General features: G+C 41.1%; 1 protein-coding gene across 1 annotated transcript; it reads right to left on the bottom strand.

Annotated features, from left to right (window-relative positions):
* Positions 1-11,125: 11,125 nt before the first annotated feature.
* On the bottom strand, positions 11,126-23,768 carry LOC121597165. Its single transcript, XM_041922745.1, has 3 exons — positions 23,715-23,768; positions 23,563-23,644; positions 11,126-11,712 (listed from the first exon to the last, which is right to left on the bottom strand). Exons 1-3 carry the CDS (start codon positions 23,766-23,768, stop codon positions 11,126-11,128), a joined length of 723 nt encoding a protein of 240 aa, XP_041778679.1.
* Positions 23,769-24,541: the final 773 nt, after the last annotated feature.

The raw sequence follows: 24,541 nt of genomic DNA, 5'->3' as shown, positions 1-24,541 counted from the left end.
GTAGTGTTTTAAGAAGCAGTTGAGGTCCGGTGTGTAGCTGCATTTAGATGCATTGAAATTGTCAGTAGTGTTGAGAATGGATGCTTTGCAGATAATCCAAACTCACTGAATTCGTTAGTTTCTGCAAACGTTATCTCGACTCCGGAGGTCAAGTGGATGCTATTTACACCGATCTCAAAGCTGCTTTCGACCTGATCTCACACGACATTTTGATCGCCAAATTGCAGAAGTTAGGGTTTTCGGAACAAATAGTTAAGTGGTTGCATTCCTACCTCATAGAACGCTCATACAAGATCAAGGTAAACGATCATACATCTAAAGAGGTGTTTGGCACCACCCCTGAGGCAGCAATTTGGGCCCGCTGCTCTTCATTTTTTATATAAACGATGTAGGGAAATTGCTAGCGGAACACCGTTTTCTTCTGTTTGCCGATGACGTTAAGCTGTTCGCTCCTATCAACGATACCAATGACTGCATCAATCTTCAACGCGCCATCAACCTGTTTAGCATATGGTGCCGTGATAATGCAATGGTGCTATGTATCGAAAAATGTCGTGTCTTGTCTTTTCACCGTTCTCGGTCCCGTACACGATTTAATTACCAGATCGATAACATATTCGTTGAACGCATCGATACATTCCACGACCTTGGGATCATTCTCGACACACGTTTAACATTTAACGATCACCTAGAGAATATAGTGTCCAGAGGGAACCCATAGTGGTGGTATGAGAATAGGTTTTAAGACTCACATCATTTTCAGAAGTTACACTAAACTTAATTTTTTTGCAATTTTCTAACTCCATACCAAGAGCAGTATTGTTGTTGTATACAGCGCTTTGACACTCGGTGTCAAGTGCAGTTTACACTGGTGTTAAAACCCCACAAGCAATTTCGAGCAGTTTGCGAGCTCGCACGAGGCCTCGCAATTGCGATAGATTTTAGCGCTGGTATATGGGTACAGATATTCCCCGATATACTCCATATTCGATATACGCGATTTTGGTATACGTTATGTTCTAAATTTGACAGTTTTTTTAAGCAAATTGTACAAATTGGACAGATCGAATGTCATATGCAAAATAACTTCCCTTTGGTCGAATTTTAAAAACCATTTAAAAAGGTACAGGTATTCCTCGATATACCCCATACACGATATACACAATTTCGCTATACACGATTTTCTTAATTTGACAGTTCTTATACTAATTTGATACATCAAATGTCAAACTCAAAATAAATTCTCTTTACGTCAAATTTTAAAAACCATTTTAAATGGCACAAAATTTAAATTTTTTAGTTGAAATCAGATCAAATAACTAATTTAATGGCTAAAACTTACCCGTTCAAGCAGAATGATACGAAAATTAGCTATAATTTGACCGAAAACGTCGAAATTCGACTTACGCTAAGATTAGAGATACGAGGGCAACTCCGTCCGCATTAATATCATGGAGTGCCTGTATATGATATATGGTATACGGGTCCAATAAACTCCGTGGTAAACCAAAAACTCAGTGGTACCCAAGCGGATGATTGTCATAGCAGATCTTAATTACATACTGTTATTACGACCGATAAGAAAAATCGAAGCTTTGGGATAATATCATTGTAATCATTGTAATCATAGCTTTTGTACTGCTCGGGTTGCATAATCTTCTATTTTTAATTAAACAGAGACATCAATTTTATCCCGTGTGAAACCGGGTAAATCAGCTAGTTAAGGACACTAATTTAAGTACATTCATGTAGGATCTTCAAGATCCCGATGGATTGATCAATAAACACATACAATTATAGGATGCTTAGTCTAATCTGCCTGCTGTGCGTTGCTGAGCCGGCCACCAATGCGTAAGATACCCTGACTATCGATCAACGGTGATAGCCATTTCAGTTTAGACTGTTTAGGAATCTCTTTGTTTTTTGTAGACAATGTCTTTCTTGGTAAAACGTGTCTAATTGTGACAATTAGCACAATTTCAGTTCTGCCTGTGTGAGCTCATCGGCCGTGAATAGTGGAACGGATTTGGCATTTGTTTTAATATGCTGGCGGTGTTTTGTGTGGTGAATGAAGCGCAGGCAATATGCAACAACCCGTTGAAGTTTGTGGTAAACCGAATACCGTAAAAACAATCCGTTGCAAACTCGCATATTGTTGATGTTGTTGCAATTCGTGATGCCAACCTCTCCTCTTTCGCGTTCCCTGACTCATTTAGTGATGGTGGATCTTGGGGCCATTCTTCCATGCTTCTCGATAACCAATGTGGTCCGTGCCACCAGCGCTCACATACTAATAGTTTTTCCGGCGTGAGACCGCGCGAAATATAGTCAGCTGGATTATCGATGTTTCCAGCACTGTATATTGGGCGTTTGTTGTATTTTAGCGACCCTGTTCGCTACGAATGGCTTACATCGATTGTGGACAGAGTTTAGCCAGTGTAGTACCGTCATAGAGTCTGTCCAGCAGATAGTAGTAGCAGAAAATTTTAGTGAGTGTTGCACCTTCTGATGAAGGACTGTTGCCAATCGTGCTGCTTACAATCCCAATCGAGCGATCGAATGTGAAATAGATAAAGCTACCACCTTTGATTTGGCCGTAAGCAATCAAACACTGACTCCCTCTATGCTTTCATCAGGAATATAGCAGCAAGCACCATATACTAATTATGAAGTGTCTGCGAACATATGTATTTGCACGTTTGTAGCTGTGCATTGGGAAGTATAACATGGAATGCGTATATCACGGAGTGATCCCAAGGTTGGATGAAATTTTAACCATTCACGTTGTAGGTGCGATGGTAGCTGGATACATGGTTTGACTCTTGCCACTCATGCGTTGGTTGGATTGCAATGTTTTTGGCAGGAATGTTTGCTAATGGTTCTTATCGATTCGATGCTTATTTTTTTTAGCGAAAATCCTGCTGATTCTAACATTTGTGAAATTTATGTGCGCATTTGAATGGTTTCGTTAATGTCGTTTGATCCCGTTAGCAAATCATCCACATTAAAATCATTTAAAGCAGCTTTTATAGCTTGTGGGTATGTGTCGCTGTTATCGATAGCAATCTACCGTAGAGTTCTAGTTGCCAAAAATGGAGTAGATGTTGTACCGTATGTGACTGTTTGTAGCTCGAAGGTAGATGTCTCGTCTGTAGGGCTCTCTCTGTATCGAATACGTAGCAGGTTTCTATCGTCAGGATGATGTAGAATCTGACAGTAAATTTTCTCCACGTCAGCAGTCAGGAAGATGGCATGTGAATGGAACCGAAGAATGATGGAAAAAATATCGTCCTGAACGACTGGACCGACCAACAGCTTCAACGAATAGCCACTGCACGTCTTGCATGACGCGTCGAAAATAATCCGAACCTTCGTTGTAATACTCGACTTTTTTACCGCGGCATGATGAGGAAGGTAATAATGCTGAGTCGAAGCGTCTACCGGAACGGTAAACCTCTTGATGAGACCCAACTGTTCATATTCTCGCATGAATTTAACATATTCGTTTCTCATTGTAGGATTATTCAACAAACGACGTTCCATACAACGGAGTCTACGATCGGCTGTTGGTTTAGATTTCCCTAAAATGACATTAGGATTAAGATTAAAAGGGAAACTAACAACAAATCTTTCTGCTGAATTGCGAACGGTTGTCGATGTGTAGTGTTTCTCGCAGTCATCATCTTCGACCGATAGCACAGGATCCTCGGCTATGGTTTCGCTTTCCCAAAAGCGCTGCATGATTTCCTCCAGGGGGATGTCGTTTGCTGCGAGATGGCACACTCGCGGACCAGTTGATGAGTGCTGCGTGTTGCCGAATACCACCCAGTCGAAATGCGTCTCCACCAGCCACGGTTTGTCTCTTCCAATAGAGCGCTTGCGACCTGTGTGAAGCTCCCAGAAAGTATCGCCTCCGATGACGAGGTTGATATGCCTTGGCAAATTAAAGTTGGTGTCAACTAATGCCACGTCCGGCATTTTCCACGATGAGATGTTCGTAGGTGAAGTGGGGATGTGAGCTGATGGCGTTTCCAACACCAGAAAAGCCATCTCCGTAGCAAAGGATTGAGTTTTCGAATGCACCGTTGTGACGATCGAACCCTTCACTTGCTGTACTGCATTTCCTATGCCCAATACAGCGACGTTGACCTTTTTGCGATTGGTCAACAATATCAGAGCGAATTCATCGGATATGAAATTCGAAATAGAACGAATCGTGTCGAATGTGAATGTCGAATGTGATTGTGACCGTTCTAGGTGGCTGATGGATGGAGTGATGCAGGAGAGTGTGATGGCGTTCACGACACGTACGACACGAATAGTCAGATTTGCACGCTCTGACTTGATGTGTGCTGCTTAGGCAGTTCCAGCACAACCACCTTGATGCGACGACGTCCCGTCGGTGCTGAACCTTGCCGATGAAAACTGGTCGGTTGCCGATGAAAACTGGACAGCTGCGTAATGGATGATCTTCTGCGCACTTTAACGGACACTTGGGTTTTTGAATCGAACCAGATGAAACAGCAGGAGTAGGGCACGATGCAGCTGAATTTGCGACGAACCTCCGTTGCACTGCATGACGATGAATGCTACCTTAATTCCACTAGCGCTTTGATCACTCACAAAATTGTTGGTCGATTTCAGGAACAGAACTCGATCTTGCACGAACGCAATCACATACTAGTATTTATCCTTGGTGAAGTGTACGTAGTGTTTTTCCCGAGCTAATAGCGTTTCACGATCCAGTTTCATTAGCAGCATGTTGGTTAGTGGTGTGTCCCATGAATCGACCGGTTCCTTGAGCTTCACCAATCCGTTGACGAAACGGATGAATTCATCCACCAAGTGGGTTTAAAAAAATTTAAAAGTGCCGCCCACGTCGCTGAATAATTGTCTGCCGTTAGAGGTGTGTGTTCGAAGGTGTAGCGACCTCGGCCGCTACGATAAGAAAATATCGCTCAGATAATTTCGAACAAATATTTTTGCGCACATAACGTCTAATCTGGCTGGTGAACTAAAATTGGGTTAGTTAGTGAAATTTTCTTTTGGTAAGTGGTGATGGTTTCGGTAAGTGATGATGATGATATTTAGTGATTAATTAATAATACACATACGTTCTTTTCAAACCCCTTTTCGTGGTTTATTTGAAAAAAAAAGTTCAATAATATATATACATATACACAGTTGGTTTTATTATTATAGTAAAATTATATTGTTTCAATACGTTATATCTTAGCATTATATACATATATATTACTTAAGGTGATGAACAATAAGGTGTTGGCACTAAGAAATAGAGCGGTTCAAATTAATACGCGTAATAGGTCGGAAATTTGTGTATTCGAACCAACACAAAACTTAAACTCAACGGCAGTTAGTGAATCTTGCATAAATCGCCAATACAGCTACAAGGAACGCCTCCAGATCCTCAAAGCAGAGTTATTAAACCAAAGTGTCGAAATTGAAAGAGCTTTAAACGGTACGCATTCAAATATGGCCTATGAATTTCCGATCGAAAGGGCAATGCTATGCATTCCGGAATATAACGGAGCGGCAAAAGATCTGGACGGTTTCTTGTACCAAATTGAGTATTTTGCGAATCACATTCCGGAAGGAGAATCGGAAGAAGATTTGATACGAACGGTGATGTTCAAGTTGAAGGGAAATGCGGCTAGTTACTTTAACCGTATTAAAGATGACAATTGGGCCAACGTAAAAGCGAATCTGATAAAAGTGTTCAGTGAAAAGTTTAGCTTGGAAGCCATTTTCCAACAAGTCGAGACGCTGCGGCAAGAGATCAATGAACCTTTCTCGGACTACAAGGAAAGGGCAATCAAGCTAAAAGAGTGTATTATCAGCAATGATGCAGCAAATACGGAAGATTCTTATGCTCAAAAAAATCTAAAAATACACTTTTTGGCAGGATTGAGAAATCCGGAATTACAAACGCTTGCCAGAACTAATAAACATCTTGGTTTTGATGAGCTTTTAGAATATCTCCAGGAGGAAGTAATACAACTCGAACATATCCGAAAAATTGAGCAAAGATTGAACCGCTTGCACATTTTTGAAACAAATGCCAACATACCTTACTAACAAATATATGCCCAAATACCGATAATGATACAAATTTAAATAGCCAAACCACGCAAAATGGATTTGGAAACCATGTAGAATTCAACAATAATAGTAGATTACGCTGTGACACTATTAACAGTAGTATTAATCATTCAGGAGTAAATAATTTTGGGCAACCGCAACACAATAGCACCACATACAATTCAAATTCTTCTAACTTTAATCACAATAATTCACGTCCTAGAAGATATTTCACACCATATAGACACAATAACACACAGTATTCAACACATTCACATAATTTTCCACACGGGTCTGATCAACACAACTTGCATGCTAACACATATAACCACCAACCATTTAATGCAAACACGCGTCCAAAAAACTAGAGCAAGGAACACGGGTTAATCAAAATAAAAATACCAGTGTTCCCAGCGATCAAAATATTTTTTTTCTTTGATCAAACTTGTAAAATTGTGGAACATACAGAACAAACATCAAATAGTAGCATCAAGGGAGAACACGAGACTCTTGATATAGAGGCTACAAATGATAGTAAACTAATGGTCAAAATTTTATCGCGTCATTCGCATACAACAACAATTGAATATCTAATTGATTCGGGAGCGTGTTTTAATGCCTTGAGTTTTAATTCAGCAAAACAGCTTGGTCAGATAGATTACAGCGATAAGGTAAAATTATCTAGCTTTAATGGAACTTTATCCGACACTATGGGTTCGATGTTTGTTGATTTATTAATTGGAAAATCGTTATACCGCGCAAAATTTTACATAATTGAAACACTTAGCGTCCCTGGTATAATAGGGGCAGAATTTTTAAAAATGTACACAATTGTCATTGGGAAAGGCTTCCAGACAATTACTCTGAGGAAGCAAGTATATACAAAAGGAGAGAAGGAGGAATTGGATGAAAAAAAAATTATGTTGCAAGATACTGTTAGTCATCGAAAGGAGAATGACAGTAACATTCAAGAGGGAAATTTTGAATTGCTCCCATGTGTCGAAAAACAACAGGCAGATTGCGATTTATTCGATACGATCAAACGAGAGAAATTAGTCGGATCAGAACGACTGGCAGAATTAATGAAAAGGATAAATTTAAATCATTTAGATATCTCAATGGAGAACAGTATTAAACAAATAATTAGTAAATACAACGATATTTTCTACTTGCCTGGGGATCATTTAACCTATACCCAAGCAGCAATGCACGAAATAGAAACAAGTTCTAATATTCCGCTTATAAAAGGCAATACCGATTTCCAGTAGCAGTAAATAATATTATGGATGAACATATTGAAGAAATGTTAAAGCAAAATATCATAGGACCAAGCAAAAGCCCTTGGAATGCGCCCGTGATGTGCATACCGAAGAAATCGGATATTGATGGGGAAAAAAAATATCGCATTGTTGTTGATTTTCGCGCACTAAATCTGATAACAAAACCCTTTATATATCCAATACCTCGTATAGAGGAAATAATGGATAACATTGGTAATAGTAAATACTTTTCAACAATTGATTTAAAATCCGGATTTTTTCAAATACCAATTGCTCCTAAAGATGCGCCAAAAACAGCTTTTCTACGTCAAAGGGGCATTACGAATTTTTAAGAATGCCGATGGGCCTCAAAAAACAGTCCCTCCACGTTCCAAAAGCTCATGAATACGGTACTTTATACTATTCAACCGGTTAAAGCGTTCGTATATTTAGATGATATAGTGGTGTTTGGTGAATCAAGAGAGGAACACATTAAAAACCTGATTAAAGTTTTGGATGGTTTGAAACAACATAACCTCAAAATAGAGCCTTCAAAATGCAAACTCCTGCATAAGGAAATAACATATCTGGGTCACACTGTAAATGAATCCGGAATCAAACCCACCCGAGCAAATATTAAGGCAATATTAGAAATGCCAACACCCAAAACCCTTAAACAGTTACGTTCATTTTTGGGAACTATCAATTTTTATGGGAAATTCATACCAAATGTTTCTGATATTCGTAAACCGTTGCACGAACTCTTAAAGAAAAATATTAATTTTATATGGGATGAAAAGTGTGATGAAGCCTTTAAGACACTTAAATAATATCTCATTTCTGAACCTTTGTTATTGAGACCAAATTTTACAGACATTTTCGTCATTACTACTGACGCAAGTGATTACGCCCTTGGGGCGGTGCTATCTAATGAAAAAACGATGGAATGTCCAATTGCCTATGCAAGTAGATCCCTTATAGGGGCTGAAAAAACGGTATCATCCAATAGAAAAGGAATTGCTAGCAATTGTTTGGGCAGTTGAACACTTTAAGCATTACATTTATGGCCAGAAATTTATTATATATTCCGACCATAGACCATTAGTGTCGATATGGCGGCTTAAAGAAAATTCCCCAATCTTGTCCCGTTTACGATTAAGACTCCAAGGCCTAGAGTGCGAAATAAGGTATAAGAAAGGGAAGGAGAATGTGGTTGCTGATTTTTTATCAAGACTCCCAGAAATAAAGCAAACCGAAGAACAAACAGGCAAAATCAGTAATACGGTCGCTGTGGTCACAAGACAACAAGAGAAAAAAATACAATTTTCTAAACCCAAACAAGAACAGAAACTAGAACTCCTAGATCAAACCCCACAAGAAGAACACTGGGAGAATCTATTAAAAATAGAGGTAGAAAAGGAAACTAGCGACAGGGGAATAGAAAGAAAACAAAAGTTGGAGCAAACAAAAAACATTGTCAAAGCCAAATTTAAAAATTACATTAAGGATTCAGAGAGGGTAGAAGTTGAAAGAGGTGAAATTGAAACAGTTCTAAAAGAATTTCATGACGCACCATTAGGTGGACATGTAGGTGTGAGAAGAATGAAAAAAGAATCAAAGAGCTATTCTTCTGGTCAGGAATGGATGGGGATATAGAAGGATACGTTAGAAGTTGCAAGTCTTGTCAACTGAACAAAATTGGGAGGTATAACAAAATCCCTATGAATATTACAACCACATCAACGTTTCCTTTTCAAAAGATATATATGGATATTGTGATACTACCTGAATCGGAGAAGGGAAATAAGTATGGGCTAGTTATGCAAGATGATCTAACGAGATACCTTATAGTGACACCTATGGCAAATCAAGAAGCCACAACTGTAGCAGAAAAATTTGTTGAAAATGTTGTTTGTTTTACGGGTGCGCCTAACGAATTAGTCACGGATCAAGGGACTAATTTCATGAGCCAAGTTATGAAAGATGTTTGTTCACTCTTAAAGATTAAAAAAATCAATACCTCTGCCTATCATCCCCAAGGAAACATAGTGGAAAGAGCGAATAGGGAGCTAAAAATATATTTGAGACAGTTTGTTGGAAAAAATTATGAAATATGGGATAGGTTTTTACCATATTTTGCCATGGAATATAATACTACTACAAACTCTTCAACGGGATTTACTCCATACGAATTAGTCTTTGGTAGAAAAGCTAGGTTGCCTTCATCGATATACAAGGAAAGGGGTTGCAAAAGAACGTATACCGACTTTAGCCAAGAAATGAAAACAAAACTCACAGAGATACACGAGATAGCAAGAAAAAACTTGATTGAATCAAAAGAAAAACGGAAACAAAAATATGACCGAAACGCAATTGAATGGCAACCTATGTGGGGAGAGATGGTGTTAGTCAGGAATATTCAGACAGGTGTAGGGCAAAAGTTACAAGGGATATGGAGAGGACCATATGAGGTCGTAGACATTCCCAGTGAGCAAACGTGTGTCATTAAAAATGGAAAGAAGTTAGAAAAGATACATAATAACCGATTAAAAAGGTTCAACGAGTGATTTAATCAAACAGGTTTGCACCCGAGTATGTCCGGGATAAGACAATCGCAAGGAGGAAATGCCTTGTGCTAGATTTAAGTAAAGATAGGGTAGATTAGGGTAACAATGGAGCAGATGAAGAACAGGGAATAGCTAGGCATTCTATCATAGTACTTTTAGCATTACGATAACATGTAAATGGATATATTTTAACACTCATATAGTAAGGTAAGTTTATATAACCGGAAAGCATTGAAAATCGCGAATTATTTAACCTTCTTATATAGTTTTTAAATATATCCATGTGGGAATTTGTACAATTAGAAGTAAGGATAATTGAAAAAAAAAAAAAAAAAAAAAAAAAAAAAAAAAAAAAAAAAGGTTAGCTGTAACACTTTAGGAACCTACACATAAATATATCGCCTACACTGTCCACGGAATGCACATTACACAGGACGCACTAGATAAAACGAAAGGCACCGAAGCATACAATCTCGAGTTGATTGAGAAAACGAAAAACATTAGGAGTAAATGTTATTCATAGGTTGATCTGGCGCGGTTGAGCGGATGGTCTTGTTACGATAATAACGAGGTTGATCGAATGCTCCCCCAGAAATTGTACCACACAAAGGTTACGGCGGGCACACAGGCAATTATTAGAACAGCACCTAAAAAAAAAATAAGACGAAACAATAAGAGCAGCGAACTCAGTTGTTCGATCTGTATACTTAGGTTGCGAGAGATGATAATAAGCCACGAGGATGATTGCGAAAATGTATCAACACGTTAGTTGAGAGCTGAGCACGAGGATGAAAGCCGGAACGGAAATGAAATAGCAATTGCACACCAACAAGATAGCAACATACTTGAAAAAAATCAACCGATTAAAATTTGCTTGCTTTCGTTACAAAAACAAAAACAAAAAAAAAAGCGTAATGACATGTAGCGACCTCGGCCGCTACGATAAGAAAATATCGATCAGATAAGCTTCGTTTAGATGTATATATCGACAAGATACGTGTAGACGCGTCTTAAGGCGGCCTTATCAAAATATCAAAATCAACGGCTACTGTGCGGGGTTCGTGGATCGGAGGTTCGGCGGAGCGATGGCGGTTGAGGAAGACGCGAACATTTTTCGTGGACTCATTCTCATTCTGGTGGTGGATTTAAGTGGATGTTAATAAAGTGTTACAGTAGGAATATTTAATTTATTTAATTTATTTAATAATAGAAGTAGTGCTGTGCGTTTCCGAAAAAGTAGTTTAGTCGTTTCAGAAGGGTAATGCTGTATCCCCTTTGAGCGAAGAAAGCAAGTATTGCGACAAGTTTGGCGATAGACGGTAGCTCGGCAGATGCGTCGATCATGGCTATGAACCGATCACGGAATGAAAGCCATTTTGTATGGTCTCCATCGAACGTTGGCAGCTCAATTTTTGGCAGGCGTAGGTTTGGCGCGTGAGGTCGACCAAACGCAAGCGTAGATGATACCAAACCTGTCGTCTTGTTAAGGGAACCTTCTTCCTTCGGTTGATGCTCTCGAAGAAAAGATTTCAGCTTGCGGGAGCGTTCCTCGATGTCGATCCTTTCCATAATGAATGCTTCGATTACTTTTTCACTGTCGTCGAGCTCTTCCAGTTTGGAAACCGTGTTGAAGAACCCTTCTTTGTGCTTCTCCAAAACCTCTACCGCCTCTGGAATCTGTTTGGCATTATCGGTCGAGTATTCTGCCTGGAACTGTTCCAGCGACTTTACATTTTCCTCGGCGATCCTCTTCTTCAGCTGCACCGCCTTGACTTTCTTTTCCGTCCCTAAGATATCAAACACAAACACGATAGCGCTAAATTCGAATGATGGCGCGAAAACGCCCGTTGCCCTTGATGCGGGGTGAAATGCGATGGCGGGAAATGTCACGTAATGACTTGCATTCTTTATTTATTTATTTATTTATTTATTTATTTCATACATATAACCGACGGACCATTGTGTCTAATCGGCAACCTTATAATTAAATTAAGGAGCATATAAATAAACCTCTAGTTATAAGCAGACATTAAATGTGACGTAGACGCAATTTCTCCTTGAACGTGGAAGTAGACATACTAAAATCGAACAAATCTAACACTTCATTGAACTCGAGGGACATACGTATAAAAGGGTGTCCCTGGCTATGGTTGTTGCGGGTACGCGGTACACGGAGATGGAAATTGGATCTAAGAATCCGACAGGGAGCGAACGGGGAATCGATCTCTCCGTTAAGGAGCCGGAGTATGAAAAGGCATTGGGCGTTTTTGCGTCGAGAGCAGAGTGGTTCAAGTCCGAGAAGCAGACACCGCTGATGGTAGGAGGGCCGAGCGTGGTTGGATTGCCATGGAAGGAGTCGAAACGCGTACCTGGTGAGTCTCCGTTGAATGGCTTCGAGGCGATTGATGTCACCAACGCCAAGCGGGCACCAGATCGGGTAGCAGTACTCCAGGCACGACCTTACGATGGCACAGAAGATCGATTTGACGCACATGGGATCGGTAAACTCGCTACAGGTCCGCGTAATTAGACCGAGTAGCTGATTTCCCTTCGCAACAACGCTATCAATGTGTGGGCGAAATGACATCTTCTGATCGAGTAGCACCCCCAGATCACGGATACATGTCGTGCGAGCCAAAGCCGTGTTGAGCATAGTGTATGTAAACGAGATAGGGTAACGGGCTCTGCTGAATGATATACACTGGCATTTATCAGCACACACTTGGAGCGCGTTTCTGCTGCATCAGCTGTCGAGATTTTCAAGGATCGTTTGAAGGCGTACGCAGTCACTGTCGTTTCTAACTGGAGCGAAAATTTTTATGTCGTTGGCATACATTAGGTGTTGGCCTGGCGGTAAAACGAAAGATAGATCATTTATATAGATGAGGAAGAGTAGCGGTCCCAAACTACTTCCTTGAGGCACTCCGGAGGAGCTGGTAAAGGAGTGAGAGCGATGAGATCCTATGCTTACCCGTCCGGCAAAATGAGTGTATTTTTTGAGTGATTTGAGTACCGACCCCCGATAGCAGTTACTCTTGGAGGAATGAGTTACACCCTCGCGCGAGCCCTCCCCCTCCCCACCCGTAACGCACGGTGCGCTCTGCAGTTCTCAAAGTGTTCGTTTTCTTTCCATTCATGCTACCAACACATCCAAAGATATTTGCTTCTTTCGTTTCTCGTTTTCTTTCATGCATAGACACGATTGTAAATACGCACTTATTCAAACAACAAACACAAACACGGTCATTTTTATTTGTTGAAACACTTTATTGAAACATAAATTACACTTTCACAACACATTTAGAATCCTTCATACTCACGAATGGCGTCATACTGTAAAGTACCGGGTCGAGCCAGGCTGCGGGAAACTTGTCGACAATCTGCGTTGCCTCTGTTCAGCAAAATCTTACCTGTCGATCCACGCACTGCATGTGCGTCTGTGCACATTGTTTGTTCACTTCACACTTCACCAAAACACACCGGCGCACGAGACTTTGAACGACATGCGTATTAACGCACAAACACTGTGCGCGGGACTTAGAACAAAACGCGCACAACCATCTCCGACAAAGCGTCGCGCTGTACTGGTGGTTTTGTACGCGTAGGAGGGGGGACATACGGAGCGATGGTTCGATGCTGTAGTGTAAGCGAGACAACACGATGTGACGAGCAGCTCCAAGTTGTTGAGCTCGCTGAAAGAAGACACACACATTCACAGACGGCTCGTCAAAGCACGGTATTTGTATTGGTGTTAGTGAAGCGCGCGTGTAAAACAGAATCCGAACTCTCATCGCAGCGCGTTTCTCCGTGGTTCTTCAAGCTTCCTCATACCCGTCCGGCAAAATGAGTGTATTTTTTGAGTGTTTTGAGTACCGCCATCCGTTAGCAGTTACTCTTAGAGGAATGAGTTACACCCTCGCGCGAGCCCTCCCCCTCCCCACCCGTAACACATGGTACGTTCTGCAGTTCCCAAAGTGTTCGTGTTATTTCCAGTCATGCTACCAACACATCCAAAGATATTTGTTTCTTTCGTTTCTCGTTTTCTTTCATGCATTGCCACGATCGCAAATACGCTCTTATTCTAACAACAAACACAAACACGGTCATTTTTTATTTCATTAAACACTGTATTGAAACATAAAGTACACTTTCACAACACATTTAGAATCCTTTATACTTACGAATGGCGTCGTACTGTAAAGTACCGGGTCGAGCTAGGCTGTGGGAAACTTGTCGACAATATGCGTTGCCTCTGTTCAGCAAATTCTTACCTGTCGATCCACGCACCAATACAAATACCGTGCTTTGACGAGCCGTCTGTGAATGTGTGTGTCTTCTTTCAGCGAGCTCAACAACTTGGAGCTGCTCGTCACATCGTGTTGTCTCGCTTACACTACAGCATCGAACCATCGCTCCGTATGTCCCCCCTCCTACGCGTACAAAACCACCAGTACAGCGCGACGCTTTGTCGGAGATGGTTGTGCGCGTTTTGTTCTAAGTCCCGCGCACAGTGTTTGTGCGTTGGTGCGCATTTCGTTCAAAGTCTCGTGCGCCGGTGTGTTTTGGTGAAGTGTGAAGTGAACAAACAATGAGCACAGACGCACATGCAGTGCGTGGATCGACAGGTAAGAATTTGCTGAACAGAGGCAACGCAGATTGTCGACAAGTTTCCCGTAGCCTGGCTCGACCCGGTACTTTACAGTACGACGCCATTCGTAAGTATGAAGGATTCTAAATGTGTTGTGAAAGTGTAATTTATGTTTCAATAAAGTGTTTCAAAAAATAAAAATGACCGTGTTTGTGTTTGTTGTTAGAATAAGTGCGTATTTGCGATCATGGCAATGCATGAAAGAAAACGAGAAACGAAAGAAACAAATATCTTTGGATGTGTTGGTAGCATGGCTCGAAAGAACACAAACACTTTGAGAACTGCAGAGCGCACCGTGTGTTACGGGTGGGGAGGGGGAGGGCTCGCGCGAGGGTGTAACTCATTCCTCTAAGAGTAACTGCTAACGGGGGACGGCACTCAAAACACTCAAAAAATACACTCATTTTTCCGGACGGGTTTCGCTAGCGTCACTCAAATCACTCAAAAAATACACTCATTTTGCCGGACGGGCGGTATTTGTATTGGTGTTAGTGAAGCGCGCGTGTAAAACAGAATGCGAACTCTCATCGCAGCGCGTTTCTCCTTGCTTCCTCATGCTTCCTCATACCCCTCGGCCTGAATCACTCGAATTTTGGGGTCTCATTGTTTGCGTGGTGTTTTCTCAGCTTGAGAAAGCCCCGTTGCCCCGCGGCCTTATGTGGATGAGGCAGTCGAACAGTTCAATCGAACAGTCGAACCTATCGCGCACACGAAAGTGAATTTCGGAGCAGCACCTTAAGACAGGCACAGTACACGGCGACTTAAGCACAATAATAAACGCACCAACTGGCTCTTGGCAAATAATCGCTTCATTAATTTATCCAATTGATTTTCTTCTTCTTCTTCTTCTTTGGCTCAACAACCGATGCCGGTCAAGGCCTGCCAACCCACTTGTGGGGTTGGCTTTCAGTGTCTTATTGATTTCCTCCCATATTAGGATAGTCAGTCCTACGTATGGCGGCACGGTCTATTTGGGGCTTGAACCCATGACGGGCATGTTGTTAAGTCGTACGAGTTGACGACTGTACCATGAGACCGGCTGTCAATTGATTTTATACTCTAAAAATGCTCTCCGTCGTCGATCAGCATATTCTTCTTAGTCTATTCTTCTTCGCCTATTTTTCCATTTAATCGTTTAAACAGCGCGCATCGCTGGCGCGTTGCATAACGTAGCTAGTCAGCATTTATAGACCTAGCAACGCTTTGTTTTTAAGCCTAAATTGTCGTCAGCGACATCCTTCCCCCCGTAAATCCCCGTAGGGGAGTTACAATTCTAGGTTTAAAGTAGGTGGCTTGCATGGCGGAGGACCAATATTTTGTTTTGAATATTTCTTGATTAACATCGCGGAAACCAAGATGACCGTAGTATAAACACTTAGTATGGCTATCGAGAAAAGTACATAGTTACTGGTTACCGATTCTACTTCGTTCGACTTATCTTCTTTTGATATGCTTAAATTTAATATAGGTTTGAAGTATGCTCTAACTTGCTCGGATTTTATTAGCATCGTCGGTTGTATTTCGAACTTGCTCGTCGAAATGCTACAATCTAGTGACAAGGTTATGATTCCATCTGAGCAGCTTGGGGTAGTGAGTGTTTTATTCTTCTTCTTCTTCTTTGGCTCAACAACCGATGCCGGTCAAGGCCTGCCAACCCACTTGTGGGGTTGGCTTTCAGTGACTTATTGATTCCCCCCCCATAGCAGGATAGTCAGTCCTACGTATGGCGGCACGGTCTATTTGGGGCTTGAACCCATGACGGGCATGTTGTTAAGTCGTTTAGTGTTTTATTACATTTTAGTAATATCTTATCAGGGTTGGTGGAGAAGAACAGAATACTGTTTGAATTTGTAAGTTGTATAAATTCAGTGACTTCTGACCCTATTTCATTTGAGCTACATCTGGTACCACTTTATGTGTATAGTAATGCTGATGCTATGCAGTCTGGTTCTCGTTGTATTATTTTCTCAGAAGATATGTAGTGCGATTCGTTCAGTTAAAAATATCCTTCGGGTATAAGTAACTAGTTTCGTTGATGGCTATTGTATTTCCGTGTATGTCTGAAATCGTATGATTGGCAAGGTTTGGAATGGTTATGACTTTAAACATCTCGTAATTTTCTATCGATACAATTATGCTTTTTATAGAAAAGGCTATTTCACCCTTTTCTATCTTCCTATTGGTTATTTCCGAGTATTCTAAAACGTTATAATGACTTGCCATCTTTCTTCGTATAGTTTGTTTTAACATCTCTTCGTCCCCTAAATATGATTGGTTTGAATCTATTTCGTGATACTTATTTATCATGTCTTGTACTAGAGCGGTTGTAAGCATGATCGTTTCTTGTATATATTTTGTTAGAACTTCATTTTTGTTATGCTTAAATTCTTTGCTGAGAACATCTTTTATACCATCATAGAGTTTGTCTATTCGGTGAAGTAAATTTTCTGTTAACTCATTGTGTTTATTGTCTGTTTGGCTCAAACGTTCGGATACATGTGTAGTGTTTGTATCCTCTGCTGCACTGAAGGCTGCTAGTTGCTCGTCTATGTCGTCTCCCCTGAACATGAAACCTTTTAAGATACCAAATATACCCCGGGAGCGGTTTGTCCTTTTATGACTTATTCCTTGAATTAGTTGAATAGCATGGTTGCATTCGCGTTGAAGTGTAACTTTCAGATCTGAGAGTTCGGAGTCCGTACTATTAACGGAGTTCAGTACTGTGGTTAATTGTTTTTTCAACGTTTGTAACGTATCCGTATCATTTGCCGGACGTGTCCCCGTATGGAATGTCGTTTCCCATGCTCCTTTTTTCAATAGTAGTGTCCCAATATAATCAAAGTATATTACTGGTTTAGGGATAGGTACGATCGATAAGCATTCGACTCTAAACAGAGCGGCTATGTATATTGTTATTTTAAGGATGAGCTCCATGATACGGGCCTAATTTTCTTTTCTTTTATTTGTCTTGCTAGTTCTTCTGCTTTAGCTTTTATAACGTTAAGATCTGTTTCCTTCCTTTTTCCCCAATTTGGAAATGTTTGATCTCATTTCATCTTGAGTACTGCTAGTTTAACAGTTGGCCTATTAACTAAATTATTACCTACTTTGATTCGTGCTGAACGAGTTTGTCCATCTACGCCAGTCACCAGCTCCCAGATTCGGCCTTTAAACCACTTTCCTTTCCTTTGTTCATCAGGAAACGTGACAACATCGCCTATTTGTAATGGTTTGCCGGTTGAGTCCACTTTTCTCGCTTAGAGAGCTTTGGGAGATACTCAGCTATCCACCGTCGCCAATATTGTTGTGTGATTGCCTGGGCCCTTTTCCAATCGGACCGTACCAATTCTGTTTTGGTGATATCTGAGATATTCGGCTCCGCCTCGCCGGAACAACCTAGCAAAAAATGAGCTGGAGTTAGGGGCTCATCATCTTCTTGTTCTAGTGTTAAGTGAGTCAATGGTCGATTATTTGTTAGGAACTCTGTCTCAGTTAGTATTGATCTGAGAACGTGTTCTTTATAACTCTCAGCCATGGGAAGCAAACTCTTGATTTCTCCAACCATTCGCTCCCACGCACCTCCAAAATGAGGGGCGCCTGGTGGGTTAAAGATCCATTCTATGCCTACTGAGGCACATCGATATCTTATTTGTTTCATCTCATTGTAGGCTCCGACAAAGTTGGTCCCGTTATCGCTGTATAAGAAAGATACCTTTCCTCTTCTGTATTGCATATTTTTTAAGCAAACAATAAAGGTGCTTGCAGTTAGATCAATGGCTATTTCTATATGGATTGCTCTTGTGGTTAAACACGTAAATATAACACCTCACCTTTTTTCTGACCGTCTGCCTATCGGCCGAAGTAATCTACTCCACAATGCGTAAATGGTTTTTTAAACACTGCTGTTCTACATGTTGGCAGTGGTGCCATTATTGGTGGGATTGGTTTAGCTAGTGCGTTTTTGCAGTATTGACATTTGTTTATTACGTGCTTAAGACTGCTTCTGAGATCTATCACCGAGAATTTTTGACGAACTGCAGCCATCACTGATTCGCTCTTCTGGTGTTTGTACCTCTCATGGTAATGTTGTAGGATAAGGTTTGTAATGTGATGCCCTTTTGGTAGGACAATAGGGCTACGTGCGTTAAATTGAAGAAATTTAACGTGTTCAAGTCTTTCTCTAGAACGCATGATCCCATCTTGATCCAACATAGGGCACAGGCACCTAACTTTACTGCTGCCATTAATTGGTTTCTTCAATGAGAGTTGTATCATCTCCGTTTGAAAACTTTCCCATTGAGCCTTTTTTATTAAGTGGCGCTCAGCTAGGTCAAGGGTAGCTTTATCGATTGATGTCGAAAATGACAGGGATTTAGCCTTACTTTTTAACCAATCCAAGTACTTTAGTGCGTACGCTACCGATCGTTTTAGACGGTGCCAGTTGGAACACCATTCGACGGAAATGGCGTCATAATCTATTATTTCCACTGTTCTCGAAGTGTTTACCCTTTTCCTGTCTTCAAATGTGTCCGGAATGTTTGGTATTAGTGTTTTTATTTCTACATTTTTGAGAAAGTTGGGACTATTTAACCATATTGACTTTTTCTTACAAGTTTTTGTAGCTTCGTCAGCAGGGTTTTCTGCAGATGATACCCAGTTCCACTGCTTCGGAGAGTTAAACTCCAAAATTTCTCTGGTTCTCAGGGCTACGAACTGTTTATATGCTCGAGGCTCTGAGTTAAGCCAAGCTAGAACTGTTTTTGAATCGGTCCAAAAGAATTCCGTTTGAACCTTCAACCGCTATTCCCTCTTGATTGCTTCGTTTAGGCGAGTGCCTAGCACTGCCCCTTGCAATTCGAGCCTAGGGATCGACAGTGGTTTGGAGCGACTCTTGATTTTGCGGCCACGATACTTATGCCGATGCCTAAGTCGTGGACTGTCCAAAGATACGTAACTGCGGCAAAGGCCTTTTCTGACGCGTCTACGAAAGTATGGAGCTCCCTGATCTTTACGTTGTTTCCAATTGAAAAACATCTAGGTATGGATATGTTCATTGAGTTTTCGATTCGGCTTATCCAGTTTTCCCATTTTTCCTTTATGGGATGTGTGACTTCGTCATTCCAGTCAAGTTTAGTTTTGCAAAGATCTTGCATCAAAATCTTACCTTCAACAGTAATGTTGGCAAGATGACCTAGAGGATCGTAGATTTTCATTATATATGATAACATCTGACGTTTCGTTCGTGTTTTAATATCTGCCTTTTTAAACTAGTAGACAAAGACGTCAGACTCTTTGTCCCAAATCAATCCCAACACATTGTCCAAGTTTTTTTTCTCCTCTATGCCAAGTATCCTTTTCTCGGATAGCCTGTTGGTTGGGATGCTTTTCTCCACTTCTTTTGAGTTGGAAAAAAAAAGTTTCTCATAAAGAATTTATCATCTTCATGTATCTTACACACCTCCGAGATAGTATTCACGGCTGTATCAATATCTGGATAACTATCTAGGTAGTCATCTACGTAGTGATTTTCAACAATCGCTCTTACTGCCTGGGGATAGATATTTTTGTAACGTAGTGCGTTCTCGTTCTTGACAAACTGAGTACAAGTTGGTGAGCAAGTTGCCCCAAACGTTATTACTAGCATAACGTAAACTTGAGGCACGTCAGAAGGCGACTCTCGAAATAAAAATCTTTGAGCGTCTTGATCTTCCCGTCTTACCTTTACCTGGTGATACATTTCCTTGATATCTCCTGAACAGCCTATTTTGTGTTCCCTGAAGCGGACTAACACTCCGAACAGGGACGCAGTAAGATCTGGGCCGGAAAGAAGTTGAGAGTTAAGGGATATATTTTGATTTTTTTGCAGCCGCGTCGAATACTAAACATGGTTTGGGAATGGGTTTATTATAGTTTATCACGGAAAAGTAAGGTATATACATAGTAATTTATTTTCCCGTTCAATTGCAGCAGTTCCATTGGTGTCACCTTACGCGCATATCCCTTTTCAACGTATGCGTTTATTTCTTATGATACCATGATTTTAAGTTTGGATCCCTTTCCATAGCCTTCTCTTGACTTTTTAAGTGCGTAAGCGCCTGTCCGTAACTATCTGGCAATTTAGGATGGTCGGTTTTCCATACTAAACCAATTTCGTATCCGTCGCCAGTGTTTTTAAGCGTGTGTTTCATAATCTTTAACGCTCTTTTGTCTTCTTCAGAGGCACGAGTTGGAGTAGGTTTAACTCCAAATTCCTCTGTAGAAAAGAAACCACGCAAGATTTGCATCATGTTCTTGTTTTCTTCTTCGTACGTCTCTGTCATCACAAATGAGTTCTCTGTGACATTTGGCGTATTCGTTCCCCCAAAAATGACCCAACCAAGCCTCGTTTCATGGGCAATTGGTTCGTTTGGTCTACCTTTTCGATATTTTGCACCATGGCAAAGTTACGAATGTGGAAGGCCTAGTAGCGCAGTAGGCCTCGCATCTGCATAGCTAGAGATACTAATGCCTTTCAAATGTTTAAAATTTCTTTGCAAACACGGAGCATCTATGGTTTGAACAGAAAGGTTAAGTTCCCTTACACTCCTGAGACCTTTAACTTGGAATTTTCTTTTGTTAGCTCCCTCTACTGTTATGGGAACCATCCTACTTTCTGTTTCTTTTTGAATGCTTCCGTCCGTCCAGGAGAGAGTTAGCGGTCTTTTCGGTCCGTGAACGTTTAGTTCTTTTCGGACACTTTCCAAAATGAGGCTAGTTGAAGAGCCAGGATCCATGAATGCATATGTTTCGAATTTTCTATCATTATGGTGCAGAGTTATGGGCACGATCTGATAGAACAGATTATTCTTTTCCTGATGACAATTTATTTTGTTTGTAGGTTGCCCTTCTAGCTGGTTTCTTTTATGAAACATACTATGATGCCTTTTACCGCAACCGTACACGCTACATTATGGTGGTAGGCGACAGTTTTGGGCGTTATGGTTGCTGTACTTGCAGCAATTGGTGCAAATTCTATGCCGAATAAAAAGAGATAATTTTTCATCAGGTCTTTTACCGTTCAATTGTCTGCAACGCGTAGTTTCATGAGGAAATCCACAAATTAGACATATTGTTTCCTTTTCTGGCCCTTTATGACGATCCGGTATGTTTTGACGGTTCGACCTTTCTTGTTTGGCTACTCCTTCGTTCGCGGCCAGTATAATGGCCAGTTCTTCAGAAGGTTTCAGCCATTCTGCTAGGTCTTGTAGCGTAAGATTCTTGTTATCTTGTTCCCTACATATCATGTGTTTCAACCATTCGTTCCGAAGTTCGGTTGAAAACCTTGATGTCAAATCGTTTAGCAACCTCTGGTAATTCAAAAATCCTTCTTGCTTCAACAACGCCATGTTGTCAATGAGATTGTGCAAAGCGTTGGAAAATTCTAAAAATGCTGAAGGATTATCTATCGTTATGTGCTTTACTACTAGTAATTCTAACAGTAAAGACTTGTAAATGGTTGGGGTGTTTTAATTGCATGTAACGTTTCTCTTCTCTCTTATGTGCTTCCTACGTTGCCGCAACTGTTAGAACTCACTTGCGTATGTATTCAGTTATGCGACCACCGTTTGTTTATTGCCGCTGCCTACCTGCCTCCTAACCATAGCATGAATGAGGAGAAAATAAGTGCATTGATCGACTTCGTTGCTAATATCTGCACTACTCTTGGTCCGAGAGACAGATTCATGCTTATTGGTGATTTCAACCAGTCTACGCTATCCTGGACATCGTCAGCGTCAGAGGAAAATGGAGCTGCTTTTGATTTCTATGAGCCTCATGCACGCTCTGCGCGCAGTGTCCAGTTCGTTGATGGTTTGCATCAGAATGGACTATACCAGCTTAACTTCAATACTAACTCATCGGGGCGAATACTTGACCTAATTTACGCAAATTGGCCAGCTGCATCTACATGTTCTTCAATACGTGTCTGTGCCCAATTGACATTTTCGAGCACGAATAATCGAGAATTCGAGCAAATTCCCTTAAACTGGAGCCTTAAACTTACCTTAAACTGCCCCAGTTTAAGGGAAATTTTAGTACAATTTCATGAAAACCGACCACTGTGCTTTGCTCTCTCCTGTCATTTCCAATTGTCATCATCGAAACGTCAAATGAAAATACAAAACAAAACCAAATTGTTTGGTGATGCTTCATAAGCTGAAATCTAAAATTCGTTTTATTATTTCTCTCGGATTTTCTGCAAAACATAAAAAGGTACATATTAATTAGAATAAATTGAAAGCAAATGATTCACTAAATAAACAAAATGTTCATTTAGGATACGTTTAGCGAAATAGCTTCAAACAACGTGTATAAAACGATAACAGCACCGATGGCAACAGTTCCAGATCTCAGCGTAAAAGCGCAGGCATCGGTAGTACCAGCGACCATCGTACCATTGAAGATATCGGTATCTAGATCACCATTATTTCTTCCTGAAAATGTACAACAAACCAATAACCCGGTGATTATCAAAACCGAACAAATGTGCCAAGCACTTACCGTGAATGCCCCTGTGAAGCTCGTGCAATGGTCAAAAGCATCAGCATCCTGCGTCCTTTCGGCATCTCCATTATCGGCTCCTGGCACTGTGAATCAAAACAACAAGCCAGTGGTTATACAATCGGGACAAAAGGGCCGACCAGTCCTCACCGTGAATGCCCCTGTGAACCTGTTTCAATCGTCAGCCATCGCATCCTCGCCCCGCGTCCATTCGGCATCACCGTCATCAGCTCCTGAAAATGCAAAACAGGCAAATAGACCAGTGATTATTAAATCTGAACAAATTCGCCGACCAGTCCTCAACGAGAATACCCCAGCGATGCTCGTGCAATCATCAGCAACCTCGTCCCTTGCCCTTTCGGCATCACCGTCATCAGCTCCTTGCACTGCGAAACAGGCAAATAGACCAGTCATTATCAAATCTGAACAAATTTGCCGACCAGTCCTCAACGTGAATGCTCCAGCAAAACTGGTACAGTTGCCAACATCAGCATCATCATCTCGCATCCTCTCGGCATCATCATCAATGCTTCCTAAAAATGCCAAACCAACCAATAAGTCAATGATTATTAAAACCGAACAAATGTGCCGGCCAGTCCTCACCGTGAACACTCCAGTGAAGCTTTTCCGACCACCAACATCCTCATCCAGCATCATTTCGGCATCATCCTTATTGCTTCCTGGAACAGCAAAGAAAACCAAATCATCTGGACTGCGAAACTCAACTTCGTCCAGTATCCATGTTGCAAGCCTTGCTGCAGATCCTGAAAATGAAAATGCCAAAAAACAACCAGTGATTATCTCAGCAGTACAACAACACCTGGCCCAGCCATCAACCGGTAAACCAACTTATACGTATAGCCCTACAATACCATCTGTTGCTCCTGAAGCTCTGCAACAAACACCATTTGGCGAAATTGATATTTCGGCACGGTGTAATAACTCGGACCTTTGTGATATTTATGGTAAACGCGGAACAGAACCTTCTCGTTTGTTTCTTGGTTCATCACTGTCCTAGTTCCGGACACGATGCGTTCTATTTATTAGTTTCATTAGTTTCACGTCAGGCGAGATACCTGAAGCCGTTTTGCCAATGTTGCATTTTGTTGTGGGAACCGAAATTGTCATCGGTTCCCTGTTATTTTGTAAGGTGGCAAAATGTGGGAACCATTCGATAGAGTCGCGGACACGCGTCTCTTATTGCACACTGCAACCGCAGTCCGTTTTGGCGTTAGCTATTCCGGTACTGGGCAGTGCGTGTGCGTATCGAAATTAGACCTGTCTAGACGGTGTGGAATGTTCGTCACAACGGCATGGATCTTCAGCAATGGAGATAAGTGATGCAGAGTTTAAGAGAACAACCCTTAAAAAATTGTCCAACATTAACACGACTATAGCAGGTGTTTGGGCCGAAATGGAGTATCGCACAG

The sequence above is a fragment of the Anopheles merus genome, chromosome X, assembly GCF_017562075.2.
Source record: "Anopheles merus strain MAF chromosome X, AmerM5.1, whole genome shotgun sequence".
Taxonomy (NCBI): domain Eukaryota; kingdom Metazoa; phylum Arthropoda; class Insecta; order Diptera; family Culicidae; genus Anopheles; species Anopheles merus.
The sequence above is the reverse complement of the archived record's forward strand: the minus strand, read 5'-3'. Positions and strand labels throughout refer to the sequence as shown.